This window comes from Ornithodoros turicata, chromosome 4, assembly GCF_037126465.1.
Source record: "Ornithodoros turicata isolate Travis chromosome 4, ASM3712646v1, whole genome shotgun sequence".
Taxonomy (NCBI): domain Eukaryota; kingdom Metazoa; phylum Arthropoda; class Arachnida; order Ixodida; family Argasidae; genus Ornithodoros; species Ornithodoros turicata.
In genome coordinates, this window is record NC_088204.1 from 15,792,449 (window position 1) to 15,807,229 (window position 14,781).

Consider the following 14,781-nt stretch of genomic DNA (forward strand, 5'->3'; position numbering starts at 1 on the left):
AGGAGACCAATGAGAAGGCCACTCCTCATTGCCACCCTTCTTAGGAAGGAGCGGGAGAGTGAAAGCTGTGATTGGGCGCGTTAAGTAGTTGCTCTCTTACTCCTTCTCGGGCGCTCCGAGTTTCGTGCTCCTGGAGCAGCTATTAAACGGCACTTGGACGCTTGAACACGCTCGCTGTGCTGCTGTTATTCCCTTTCTCTTTTTTCTACTCTCCCTGCTCTGCTGCCGCCTCGCGTCTACTCGCGTCCTGCATTCTCTTTCTCCGGTTTCGTGGAGAGGGGGGAAGAGTTCACGTGACGGAGCACGATACCCATTTTCGTGCACCCTCCAAAAGCTGGGGCGCGAAGAGCGCGCTCGCGTACGAAACTCACAGTACGAGCGTAACCACTTAACGGTAGGAGTACCAAACACTCGCGCTCCGGAGCAGCCACTTATCGCGCCCATTGCTGTTTCTTTCGCTCATAAATCAACCGGTCACAAAATGGCATTACACGACGTGAACAAGGGTAGACGGTTGCAGAACAATGATAACAACAACGACTTTATTTAAATCATTCTGAGTGGGGAGTTTCATCGCCAGGGGCGATACCCCATACCCCATTGCTGATAAGAGCAATGATAAGGACGACACGTATGTATTCGTTTCATTGGGTCTGAACCAAATGCTGACTGCAGAGTTGGGGGAAATCACGATTACTCATTACAGTTCTGTAAAGTGATGCATTACATTACTCATCACTTTTCGTGTTTACTAATGCATTACTAATGCCATCACTTTCGTCAAGTAAACTGCATTAGTTTAGCATTACATTTTTTTCCTGGAAGTCTCTAGCACACTCGTAGTGCTTGGAGCACACACACTGTAACAAGCATGGTTAGTCTTTTTCTTCGTTATACGTTACCGTGGTAGTAATTAGTTTTTGCACAATCGCTACGTGTGGACAATTTTGTCGAGAGATAAAAGCAGCAATGCATGTAGTTTAAACGCCACAATCTAGTAATGGGTAATGTCATTTAGGGCCCGGAAATTTAGGCACTAAAAACGACGGAAATTGGCAGGCATTTAGGCCCCCCAAAATACCAAAATAGGCAGTAAAATGTAAAAATAGGCACGTTAATCAGGTACACTGGTTGGCTTTGTTGGTGTTCCAGAATGCTCCATCAAGGAAAACTTGCTCGTTTAAAGGACGGTACCATACAAGCCTTGACGTCTGGCACACGAATGCTGAGGCAGCCGGGAAACACGCTATATTGAATAATACTTTTAGTTTTCTGCCCTCGAAGATCTTGAAAGGCACAGAGAGGCCAAATCTTCGGATCAAATGTACGCAAAAAAGGAACAATGGCGCAAACACGCGGTAACGAAAAGCAAAATGCAGCACTCGGCAAGAGCCTGAAAGCCGCACTCGCACTTACATCTGTAAAAAAAAAGGCTCTTAATGGCGTCTAAAATGTTGAAAAAGGCTACAATTCAATATAGATGATAAAAAGGCAGGCAATCCCGAAAATGTCGTATTTAGGCGTTTCTAGGCATTTGTAAGGAAATGCCTAAAAATCCAGGCCCTATAGACTCATTATGTACCAAAGATGTAATGACATATTATCTATTACTCCTCACCAAATGTTATGCATTACAGATAATGCATTATTCCCCATCTCTGCTCAAGAGCGTGAAAGTCAGCTTCGTAAATTTCAATCGTATAGGTTTCAGAATGTCCCTGCGTTTATTTATCTGTTGTTGTTGTTGTTGTTGTTCAGGTGGCTACATTTTCATTGACTCGTCGTATCCGAGACGTCCGATGGACCGTGCCCGGCTCATCAGTCCTACCCTGAAAGCTACTGGTCAGTTTGGTTACCTTTACTTTCCCGCAATGGTAACCCCCACTGAGGTACGTTTCCTCTCTGTATTGGCAGGAGCCAACCTTCCCGTTTGCATGAAGTTCGCGACGCACATGTTCGGTAACGGTATCGGAACACTGCGAGTTCAGCAACAGATCGAAGGCTCGGAAATTCCTCCCAGGACGATCTGGGAGATCTCGGGGGAAGCAGGAAATAGCTGGTACACGGCCCAAGTACAGGTTGCTACTACGGAACCATTTTCGGTAAGAGACATATCCGCACTGTTTCATTCGTAGTGCACTCGCAGAACAGAACTTCACCGCATAGCATGTCGTGCGCCAGCCACTGCCACAAATGATAGGGTTATCGCATCTGATTTGAAGTGAGAGAGGGGCGTACGCCTTTTTGTAGAAATTATCGTGTATCCAAATAGCTACAAAAAGCTCGCTTTTCGAATCAGAAACGGGAACCCTATCACTCGTGGCAATTGGTGGTGGACAACGTGCTATGCGGTGAAGTTCTGTTGTGAGAGTGTGTTGGATCCTTTACCTTCGTTTATACAGGGTGTCTCAGTTAAATCCCCGGGCTAAATAATTCGCGAACGGGTGCACCAATCGAAGAACGTTCTTTTTTACAAGTATCTGTCGGATACCACCTACAGGCTGCGCACCGTGTGAATGAGTGGGAGGCGCTCATTATTTAAATAAAAATTCAAATGAGTTTCGTGAATAAAACATAATTTCTAAAGCAAGGTGCTGTCGGCATTAAAATGATTACTACCCCTTTTGGGAACTTCAGAGGACCCTTTTAGAGAAAAATCTGCCACCGAAGCGGGTCATTGGTTGCGGTAATTAATTGGTTTAGGTTTACTTTTTTTTTTTTTTTTTTTGTCGCGGCTGGTCGCGGTGAAGCGCAAAAGGATGCTCTTCCACTCCCTTATCCATCAATGAATTACGTGTTCTAGAGCTTACTTCGCAATGGGGAATGCTGAAGAAAAAATGGAAAGCATGTGATACCAAGATACTATGTGATTAACTGTGTTTCGTCCGTGCGATCATAACAGAGAAAGGGCGCATATCTGTCAGATAAGCGGGGCGGGGACTGGCGTAGCCTGTTTGACGCTGTTATTTTTTCTCCAGCACACCCCGTTGCGAAGTAAGCTCACGAGCACGTAATTCATTGGTGGATAAGGGAGTGGAAGATCGTCCTTTTTCGCTTCACCGCTACCAGTCGCGACAAAAATATGTAAACCGAAACCAATTAATTACTGCAACAAATGACCCGCTTCGGTAGCAGATTTTTCTGTAAATGGTGTCCACTGAAGGTCCCAAAAGGTGCAGTACCCATTTTAATGCCGACCGCGCCCTGCTTTAGAAGTTATGTTTTTCAAGCAAAGCATTTGAATTTTTATTTAAATAATTGGCGCCTCCCACTCGTTCACATGGTGCGCAGCTTGTAGGTGGTATCGGACAGATACTCGTAAAAAAGAAAGTTCTTCGATTGGTGCACCCGTTCGCGAATTGTTTAGCCCGGGGATTTAACTGAGACACCCTGTATACAGGGTGTTTCACGTAAAGTGATAAAATATTTTAACTGGCCACGTACTCGCCGGAGGATTGTGGGACAATTACATTCTGGAAACTTTTGGCACCATTGAGGAAGGATTTGGACAATTTTTAAATGCGGGAAATTTTATTTTCGAATGAACTTTGAAAGATTGCCAAGCGAACCCCACGTTTTTTTCTTTTTTTTTTTACAAAAATATGAAATCTTCCACAGATAACCGCAGATCCAACAAAAACTATGCACAGTATCGCAACAGAAACAGTCGAAAAAATAGTAAAAATCCCGCTTTAACCCCACCTGCTTGATTGTCGCAAAGCACGCGCAAATGTGTGTCTAGAGGAGGATGTGATGTGATGTGATGTGATGTGAATAAAGAAAAAAAATGGGGATGTAAGTTTCGACGAAGTCAAACTGGCTACTCCAGTACACTTAATACAGAAAGTTCATCTGATGATAAGATGATGAAAACGCAAAAGGATGATGTCCAGAGACGAACAGAGATGATAATTGAGGAGGAAGTGTCTCCGCCTTTATTTGTTTTGCCTTCTTTTGTGATGAGACGGTTGTCACCAGCATCAAGGCCAAGGCGGGGGAAAGAAAGGTAAAAAAAGAGCCGGGAACACTTCCTCATCTCCCCGCAACTTCCGTGCGCTCTTCTTTGCGGCAATTTTCAAAGTTCAATTTAAAAACAAATTTCCCTCAATTAAAAATTGTTCAAAGCCTCCCTAAATGGCGGCAAACGTTTCCAGAAAGTAATTACCGAAAGTCCCACAATCCTCCGGCGAGTATGTCGCCAGTTAGAATTTTTTATAATCTATATGTGAAAGTACCCTGTATAGTATATAAATAAGGTAAAACAGTCTATATATTTTTTGTGACTCACAAGCGCGCTGATAAAACAGCTGTTATGCATGAACTCGTATGACTTGATAGGCATCTTAAAACTCCAGCAGAAGGCACGTCCACTTTTAAGCGCATAGGGATAATTCCAGCTTACAATGTCTGTACATAAATCAAACTGTACAGATTTTACTCAGCGCGATACATAAAACGCTTGCCACAGATATTGCCCTTACCTTACCTTAACATTGCTTTGCCTTACTTATTAAGCCCTTACCACGGTTAAGATTGTAAACGCAGAATTTCGCACGCCTTCTCTGATGGTATATGCGACATAAGTATGGTGGGTGCAATATTCCATAACCATAAGAGTGAGGATTTGGGCTTGATTCATAATTGATTGATTGATTTTCAGTGCTGTGTGTGTCCGTTTTTAAGTCCCCGCACTGTCAAGGTTTTTACCGCTTTTAATTAATACTACGCGCATTTACAGAATATCTAAGGTTCCGACTCTTCGGAGTTTTCATTTCGCAAAGCTTCGGTAAACGCTACCCGGTTTTTCCCAAATGAAAAACCCCGAAAAGTCGGAATCCTAGGCATGCATATCCCAGTAGTGTGACTGAGATGAGTAGTTCGACATTGATGGGGGACCTCTAATATTAATGTTCACTCATGTTGGCGTAATGTCCAACATAGTATACAGATTTACGCCATATATATGAGAAGCTGTAATCCTGTCTTTTCTTCAGCTAATTATCGAAGCTACAGTGGGTGCCAATTCTCTGGGCAACATCGGCATCGACAACATCGCCTTCAGGGCCGGAACTTGTCCGAGTAAGTGGCACGGCCCCTTTATAGCAGTCGTAACAGCCATGTGTGCAAACAAATGCACAGAGCGTTCCTGTGCACCCAAAAGCATAATGTTCTCCTTTTTGTCTTCTGCAGTATCGCCACAAACTGCAGCGAGGAACTCAGGTAACTTCCGCATGGCGTCACGCTTGAAGGGGCACTAAAGTGCAAAAAGATGTCTCCTCGCGGAATGAAAGAAGCCGTTACCTTAACAGCAACACAAAAGGAACGGGATGTGCCGTTTTGGATTTATGATCAATAAAAAAAAAAGCGCGACAATGCGGAGCGGCCTGTTATTGGTCTCCTCAGACGATCTTCCGCGATGATTGGACAAATCGTTTGAAAACGACCAGAGCCCAATCCGCATTGTCACGTTTATTGAGAAGGAGAGCAAGTGGGAAAGCGTAAATAGCGTTTTTTCTATCCATCATAAATCACGAACGACGCAATAGATGAATCCCGTTCCTTTTGTGTTGGTGTTAAGGTAACAGCTTCTTTCATTCAGCGAAGAGACCTTTTTGTACTTTGGTTCCCGTTTAATACCACACAGTCTTAAAAATGAACTTCACCGCATAGCACTCTCCTAGCCAAACATCATCTCGAATGATGTCGGGAGGCGTACGCCTCTTTTGTGACACTTATGCTGTTCATAATTGGCGCAAGAAGATGTACGCCTCCAGTTTTCAACAAATCAGGGCATATAACGACATCTTTCGAGATTATGGTTGCCTAGGAGCGTGCTATGCGGTGAAGTTCATTTCTAAGAGTGTAGCCACACTGCAAACTTAATACATTATAAACGGAATGGCAGTAACTTCACCTCTTAACCAACCATAATCTCGAACGACATTGTTCTCTCCCCTAATTTGTTCAAAACTTAAGGCATATGCCTTTTTTGTGACAATTATGCGGGACATAATTGTAACAGAAAAGGCGCACGCTTCCTGTTTTCAACAAATCTGGGGAGAGAACGATGTCATTCGAGATTATGGTTGGTTAAGAGGTGAAGTTACTACACTCTTAGAAATGAACTTCACCGCATAGCACGCTCCTAGCCAACCATCATCTCGAATGATATCGTTATCTGACCTGATTTGTTGAAAACGGGAGGCGTACGCTTTTTTGTGACAATTATGAACAGCATAAGTGTCACAAAAAAGGCGTACGCCCCCCGTTTTCAACAAATCAGGGCAGATAACGATATCATTCGAAATGATGGTTGGCTAGGAGCGTGCTATGCGGTGAAGTTCATTTTTAAGAGTGTACCATTCCGTTTAATGCATTACGGTTAGGGCATAAGATGACCACCGTCATAAGAGTTGCTGAAGCGCAGTGTGAGCGAAAAGAAAACTGTGGTCTGATAGGGGACTGTAACTTCGAAGAAGATACCTGCGGTTGGACCAATCCTCATCCGGCAGACATGTTAGATGACTTCGATTGGGCTCGTCAGTACAGCTACGGCGTGAACGGACCTCCGTACGACCACACCAAGAGGAAGCCAGACGGTAAAGTATAAACAGGAAAACATTGCCGTACACCGCATTTACTCGCATAGTTAACGCACTGTCTAACACCATATAGGGGTGCGTTCATTACGCGAGGCAAGCTGGCGCAAGCTCTATACGCTATACGGTGGCTGCCGCGATAAAAAATAAGTAAATTGGGGAGCGACTAAATATTCTGATCCCCTATAGGTTTGCAAGTTCTCCTCAATTTCGCACCCTGATCCTGAAATTTATTCTCCAGCACTGTAATCGAGCACCCCAAACTTCGCAGGAACTACCGTGCATTTAGCCCCGGAAGAGACTAATGGTCGTGGACCTATAGTCTCCAAAAAAATTAAAATCACCCGTTTTTTTTTTGTTTTTTTTTTGTCTATGAAATCGGTTGCACCACCACTGGGAACTTCCGCAAATGTCTTCGGCCGACGCCTTGGTCGGTAGTTTTCGGAAGGTATTGCCCACATAATACACATACCTTAGAAATTAGACTAGTTCTGGTTTCTATAGATGAGACAGCCAGGCCCGTCAGGCGTCTGCCACACAAATGATGCCGGAAAACTATAGATCTTGTATCGCGTTTGACTGTCCCAAGCAGTAAAACATTTAAGTACACGGCATCAACTGTAAACTTTATTCATGGACAGTACTGCTGGACACTGGCATCGATTATCGTATACCCTGGTACGCAGGTTACTACATGAACCTTGTAAGCAGTAGCCACCTGCCTCAGCGAGGTGGATCAAAGGCTTGGCTCCTGAGCCCAAAGTTCAACGCGGATGCAATGCCTCGTTGCATCTCCCTCGCGTACTACATGTACGAAAGGACGATTGACCCGTCGGGACCCAGTCTCGGTTCCTTGCGGATACACGTCTTGCGTGAAGCCCAGCCAGGTTCCAACGCCTTCACGCTGCTTACAGTCTGGCGGTTAAACAACCATCAGGGTCACCGGTGGCTGGTGGCAAGATCGCCAATTAAGCTGCCGGATGGGATGCCCGTCAATGAGCCCTACCAGGTAATGGCTTCTTCGGTTGAATGGATAACTTCTAAATTCTTGTATCTTATGGTAATGTTCGTATTTCAGCTCGTGATCGAAGGCATATGGGGTCACGGCCGGGTGGGCTACGTGGCCATCGATGACATCAGCTTCTTCGACGGGGACTGCAACAGTACTGTATTTGTCTCGTATTTCTTACACTAACCGTCAGTTTGTTTGTAGCGAAAAGGAAGCCGAAGCTCTTTGGCTGCACGTAGTGTATGAGCTTATAACTCAATGTTGCCATACCAGTACTGGACCTTATTTTCGTCCTTATTGGACCACCGCCAGCAGTGCGCAATTATGCAACGTTTGACAGGGTGGCAAAGGTCAGGTAGAACGTGATGTCCTCTCGCCAGGGCGAAAGCCTGTGAAAGCCAGTGAAGTATGTGGGGAAGCTCTTCACTTGGCTTTGCACGGGGCTTTCAGTTGGTGAGGCTCTCACCTTGACGGAAGGACACCACGTTCTACGTGACCTTCTGACGCGACCCACTCAAACGCTGCATACCCGCGCACTGCTGACGATGACCCAATAAGGGCGGAACAGTTGTTCAGTGCTTTTATGGCGATGTTTGTGTTATAAAATCATCTGTCGTCTGTCTATCAGTCATAATCTGCGTTTCATTCTCGCATACAATTTTGTTAGCGTTATCGTGCAGCGTAATGTTTAGGCCGACGAAGTGGTTCTCGATGGATTAGGACAGCGATACCGCAGAACTGGGGTACACTTGGCGAAATCTGTAGCAAATTGAAAATCGTAAACTTGCGTCCGCACAGTCATATCACCTCCGAATGGAAAGAGGTCAATGAATGGAATGAACTCCAGAAGTTGACGATAGCATATGTATTTTGCCTTGGAGTTGTCCGCTGTGAGTAGTAACGCCAAGTATTAAAAGATTTAAAGCATTGAGCTGCGAATACATATTGATGACCTTTCTCGCAATCCTCAGCAGTGCAAGCCTCGTCATTAAATTCTTCGTTTTGGTAGTGGCAGGTTACATGGCAAGTTACCACGCGTTCTTCCGTAAGAACGTCCCCAAGAACAAAGAGCGTCGATGTCCTGTAGCGAACGAGGGGGTCCTTCTACTGCGCTCCGGAATCCCTTGCTCTCCTTCGGAGAGAACCCCACCCGCATGAGCATCATTCCGTGACGTCGAGAGGAGAGCCAATCAGGTGGCCCTTGGCGTGACGTCAACCGGACCGATCGAAGCAGAAGGAGCGTATGTGGTCAGCGCCGCGCCATTTTCGTAGCAGACAAATTTTGATTTTTCCAGTGGCAAATGAGAGCTCGTCTTCTCCTGACATCACGGCACCAGAATCAGACCACGCCTCCCAGGTTTCGCAGCTCCGCGCATTGCTCATTTTGCAGCGCATTTTTGTACATTGAATGTGCACGGGGATGCGACACACTCTAAGAAAAAAAAAAAGGTGTGAAAAGGTGGTAACTTCTATAGTTACCATCTACACTCTTAGAAATGAACTTCACCGCATAGCACGCTCCTAGCCAACCATCATCTCGAATGATATCGTTATCTGTCCTGATTTGCTGAAAACGGGAGGCGTACGCCATTTTTGTGACAATTATGAACAGCATAAGTGTCACAAAAAAGGCGTACGCCTACCGTTTTGAACAAATCAGGGCACATAGCGATATCATTCGAGTTTATTGTTGGCTAGGAGCGTGCTATGCGGTGAAGTTCATTTTTAAGAGTGTAGGTCAACATAGCGCCTGATAAAGGGTGTAAACGGGTGGTAAAATCAATTATCATATATCCAAATTGCTACAAAAAGGCGTACGCCTCTCGCTCATCGAATCATAAGCGCTAACTCTATCATTTGTGGCAATGGTTGGCGGACAACGTGCTATGCGGTGAAGTTCTGTTTCGAGAGTGACGTTGCAAGTAGAACTTTGCAACTTTTAGGCACAACAAATGCGACAACTATTACCTCCTAAAAGGTGATAGCTGCTCCACCCTTTCTTCTAAGAGTGCAGTCTTTTCAGGGAGAGTATTTTGCGTGGCCGCTCTTGGTAGATAGTTTAGTTAATTAAGCAGTGCCTCGAGCACCTTTAAAGTAGCACAGAAGTAATTTTTAACACCCTGTTTTCTTCCTATAAAACTGTTAAGTAGGCCAGTAAGATGCACCATGCGAAGTAATTCACACCACAGAGTCATAATTATTGCAGAAATGGAATTTAAAGTACACCGCAAAAAGCGACCGCGCGCAACGGCGGTGAAGAGCAGTACCAGCCTGTGATCTGCCTGGAACCTCGCGCTGACGCTATAAGGAGAACGCTCGCTGATTGGTCTAGAGAAATGTTGTCTGCTACTTATCTGTCGTCTGCTACTGTTCGGGGTTCTGAAAAAGCCTTTCTCCTGGCTCGGTAATTATCCGGCCGCTCCTTCTATCCCCAATTCTCCGGGAGAACTGCCAAAACTGGTTTACGGCGGCAAAGGGACAAGGCGCTGACCACCACTGACCGGCGAACCAGAACGAGTTCTCCTTATAACGTCATCGGTGACGTGGCATTATACCTTCTCCTCCACGTTATACCCGGAGTGGCGAGTTAAGGGTGAACGCGCGGAGCCATGTTTATGCTTCTTTTTTTCTGGGAAACAAATTGCACACATCAAAACCTTTAGCGCTATTCGGTAAGATGACACACATACTTTCATCAGGCGTCTTAATTTGAAAATTTTTAGATGGCCCTCTGTACTCCTTTAAATACACTTTCCTTGCTCCTTCAACAGCCTTCCCGGACAAAGCCAAAGCTATTCCAGGTACGGATTTCTCAGTGATGAATTTTGTTCTCCGTGTTGTTTGTCAGACGGCTCAAGGCGACTTGTGTACTTTGCAGGTGAATGCTCCTTCGAGCGTGACATGTGCGGTTGGACAAATGCAACAGGGATCGAAACGCACAAGACAGGCAGCACGTCGGTGATCGGTCGCGTAGGTTCTCGGGACTCCCTCGCCTGGAGATTAGCGTCGGTGATCAGTCGGCCTGCCAATTTGCAAGACCACACTTACAGGGCTCCCAGTACGTGATGAGGATAATGTTTACTATGTGCATACATGGTGTTTCAGTTAAATACCCCGGGCTAAATAATACACGAACGGGTGCACCAATCGAAGAACTTTCTTTTTTACAGGTATCTGTCCGATACCACCTACAAGCTGCGCACCGCGTGAATCAGTGGGAGCGCTCATTATTTAAATAAAAATTCAAATGAGTTTCGTAAAAAAAACATAACTTCTAAAGCAGGGCGCTGTCGACATTAAAATGGGTACTCCCCTTTTTGGGACCTTCAGTGGACACCTTTTTAGAGGAAAATCTGCCACCGAAGCGGGTCATTTGTTGAAGCAATTAATTGGTTTCGGTTTACATATTTTCTTCGCGGCTGGTCACGGTGAAGCGCAAAAGGACGCTCTTCCACTCCCTTATCCACCAATGAATTACGTCCTTTTGCGCTTCGGTGGCAGATTTTCCTGTAAAAGGTGTCCACTGAAGGTCCCAAAAGGGGCAGTATCCATTTTAATGCCGACTTCGCCATGCTTTAGAAGTAATGTTTTTTTTTTCACGAAACATATTTGTATTTTTATTTAAATAATGAGCGCCTCGCACTCAATCACACGGCGCGCAGGTGGTATCGGACAGATACTTGTAAGAAAGAAAGTTGTCCGGTTGGTGCACCCGTTCGCGAATTCTTTAGCCCGGCAATTTAACTGAAACACCCTGTATACAATTTGCACTCATGCCTGCATACGCACTCTATTATAGGATACACTGTCCAACGTGTTGATGTGGATATTTGAGAAGTCTCAAACCGCGCGAGCGTTCCAAAGGTACGGGGAAGAGTAATGGAACATTAGAGAAATTATTATTTTTTGATCCCGTGTTAGCACCGCGAAGCAACTGCGGCCATGAGTGCCATACAGACGTGGACAGAGTGGACAGCAGACAGGAGTGGGGGGTTAATGTGTGTCCTGGTCCACAGCCGGTGGTATGATTCGAAGCCGCCACCTCCAGTCTTCAACACGACCTCGGCTACCACCACCGAACAGATGCTTTTATTCATTCGGTCATGCCGCTGTTTTTTGTGTTTTAGATGTTGGTCAATGCGCGAACGTGTCATTCAGATTAGAATTATAATTACTCACTCAACAATTTGTCAAGCGACACAGCGAATATACTGCTACGGAGCATAAAATTTAAATGGTTGTTGACCTCAATTTCTGAATGGACAATGGCCGCTGTGACCTGCGCCTCCGGATAGGCTCGACACCATGCTGCACTATTCAGCTTGCACGCCCTCCATCTAAAAAAACAAACGAGCAAACGAAAACATGTGGAATCCAGTCGAATGTGGTGATACCACGTTGACAGTTACCGAGGGACTGCCACGACGCACCACAAAACGTGTGACATAAAACGATAGTCGTTTTAATTGTCTTTGAAACCCTTAGCGACATTACCAATGAGCCACGTTATCAATCTGTCACATTTCTACGAACCTGATCACGATATAAGACCAGCGGCACGTAAAAAAATTCCTATGCAAACAATATATCGTGTCACGAACGGTAGAACATGATCGATGATTGACCTATATAGAGTTGATCGCTTAGGACTTTGTCCTCCTCAAATTCTTTCAGTCTCGAGGAGCCCGGAGAGTTCATCTCTGCCTTTCACACTGACGCAGTCTTACGTTTCACATTTCCAGCGGGCTACATTTTCTTCGACATCTTCAACCAGAACTCGGTTCAGAATCCGATCCTCCGATCTGTCGTCATCGGACCCGACGACGGAGAAGCTGAACGATGTCTGAGCTTCTGGTTCGCGCCTTTTGGTCGTGGCGAGTCTTCAACTTTGAGCGTCTTCCGTGTGGCTGAGGTTCCCCCGGGGACTGAGGCGGACCCTAACACGCCAGCCATGAGGTCCCTTCTGTGGCGCCTCTCCACCAGGAGAATGGACACCAGCCGCCCCGACTGGAGGTACGCCCAGGTCAAGGTACCCGTCGATAGCGCCTTCAGGGTAAGTCGGCAAGTACTGCATAGACTGAACGCTAGTCTCAGCTTGTAAGCCGACGATGTTTAGAACAGAGACTGTTCTTCAACTGAGCAGACTGAGTGGAAGGAGGTCCCCAACGACACCGAATATCCCCTGGATGTACGAATGACGTCCTAACGGATTCGCACGTCCAACGGATATTCTGATGATGTCCATCGGACGTACAAATTTTTTAGGACATTATTCGTACATCCAGAGGATATTCGGTGTTGTTGGGGGTAATACCTCAACTGAGTAGAAGGACTGACCCACTAGAAGAGTATCTTCTCACGACCCGAGTAGGTACGTGCTGCATTGTACGCGGCGCACACTTTCGTTTCAGATCCAGTTTGAAGGTGAGGCTACGGACGGTGGCTTCGCGCTTGATGACATCACAATCTACAATGGAGACTGTGAGAGTGAGTGACGACTCCTTTTCGTACCGATTGGATAAGCTTCAGTGCTCAATTGTGATTTACGTGTCTTATTCCAGCTCGACCGCCATCAGCTGTCATCGCCACTACGGACGTCTAGAATGGACGCCATCATGCCTGGCGCTTTTTTTTTATAACATTGACGTCATTTCATATTGCGCTGGGAATGCCACAGTCAGCGGTCTTTCTACACCTCTGTGCTTTTCTTCCTGTACGTGCACTGAGTGTATGGATAAGCGATACTTATCATTATCTGTCGCGTGTGTCACGCGTAGCCTGTCTCTCACATCGCCGGTTTTATGCGACTTCTCTAAGGCGAGCTTGCAGCACTGCCTTGCATCAATATTCGCGTAAAAGCCGCATGTAAAAATGCTCTCATTTGTTCAGATAAATACTGATTTTTCGATGTACATAACGAGAGGGAAGATGTACCGTGATTGCTTATCGTGACTATGAACACTTTTGTAGCAGTGGTAGGTTCATTTATGTTGCCTTAATCGAACGCAATAAACTTGTATTAAATCATAAAGATTTCAATAATGTTCCAACCGTAAAAAAGGAGAAGGTGACGGACGGAAAAGAAGAAGAAGATTTTTTCAGAGCCACAGTGTAGGCGATACATGCCTGTGTACGGACAAACCTCCGGCTACATGACCACTGCAGAATACGTATGTGTATGAATGTGTGCAGAATACGTAGTATTTTTTTTTTTTTTTTTGCCAACTTTAGAGGCGCTCCCGAGGAGCTCCCCGACCGAAAGGATGGTGGTGGTGGTGGTGATAGGGCTTGCCGAAAACTTGAGAAGTTGCTCGCGCACCGGCCAATCAGCGAGGGGAGCATTGCCACGTGACTCCCGATGGCGTTGTGGATTTCGTTCGTGGATTCATGGGTTCAAATCCTGCAGGTGCAGCTGAAAAATAAATTTTCCTTTTTCTTGCTAATGTCACGAAATGTCAGTTGCCATTACTGGAAGGTAATAATGATCTATTCGCGCAACAAAACTGACTGAAATTTGGTAAATAGCAGCTAAAGAAAATATTCCACCAATTCGATTCGAACCCACATTCTCCGGTCGCCATAAGGTTGCTTGTGGGTGGAGCTACCGAGTTGCTATACGTGTGAACGCGGACTCGAAGTTGCTCGAAAGACGTTGGTTTGAGTTGCTTCGAGTTGCTGGGAAAAGTTGCCCCGTGATGTGATACGCCGGCTAAGAGTGACGCTAACGAGCTTTCGGGCTCCACACTATTTTCGAAAAAAAAAAAAAGCTCCTAATGCCACCTAAAGCGCGTTTTGGGTTCTGCACATGCGCGGTGGGGATGACGCTATTTCTTCAGGGCCACAAAGCGCTTGGGTCCCCTATTCTAAATCTCCGTATAATCGCAGTACACGCCGTACATGGGGAAAGAAGAAACTTATGCGCTGAAGTAGGAAGAACAAGCAAAAAAAAAAAAAAACAGAAAAAACATAAAATAAGAACTAGATACAACTTTCGAAAGCAGGCAAACATTCAATTATAGCAACCCGATATAAAATCTATATCCCACGTCAATATAACAGCTACTTACTGCACACTATATGCATCATTTGTCACCACCAGGAATACGCGCGTCATAAATTATTTCGGAAAGAACCCAACACATAATAGCAGCATATGAAAGACGCTACACAGTA

The 14,781-nt window shown here is 45.5% G+C and overlaps 1 protein-coding gene across 1 annotated transcript in view; it reads left to right on the forward strand.

Annotated features, from left to right (window-relative positions):
• LOC135392741 (MAM and LDL-receptor class A domain-containing protein 1-like) overlaps positions 1–13,607 on the forward strand; it is a 29,608-nt gene extending 16,001 nt beyond the window's left edge. The window contains exons 9-20 of the mRNA XM_064623463.1: positions 1,759–1,842; positions 1,915–2,102; positions 4,995–5,079; positions 5,191–5,220; positions 6,459–6,599; positions 7,286–7,608; positions 7,678–7,762; positions 10,380–10,409; positions 10,487–10,666; positions 12,351–12,661; positions 13,020–13,095; positions 13,170–13,607. Of these exons, the coding sequence (XP_064479533.1) occupies positions 1,759–1,842; positions 1,915–2,102; positions 4,995–5,079; positions 5,191–5,220; positions 6,459–6,599; positions 7,286–7,608; positions 7,678–7,762; positions 10,380–10,409; positions 10,487–10,666; positions 12,351–12,661; positions 13,020–13,095; positions 13,170–13,210 (1,574 nt within the window). The 3' untranslated portion in view covers positions 13,211–13,607. The remainder of the gene's footprint in view (positions 1–1,758; positions 1,843–1,914; positions 2,103–4,994; positions 5,080–5,190; positions 5,221–6,458; positions 6,600–7,285; positions 7,609–7,677; positions 7,763–10,379; positions 10,410–10,486; positions 10,667–12,350; positions 12,662–13,019; positions 13,096–13,169) is intronic.
• Positions 13,608–14,781: the final 1,174 nt, after the last annotated feature.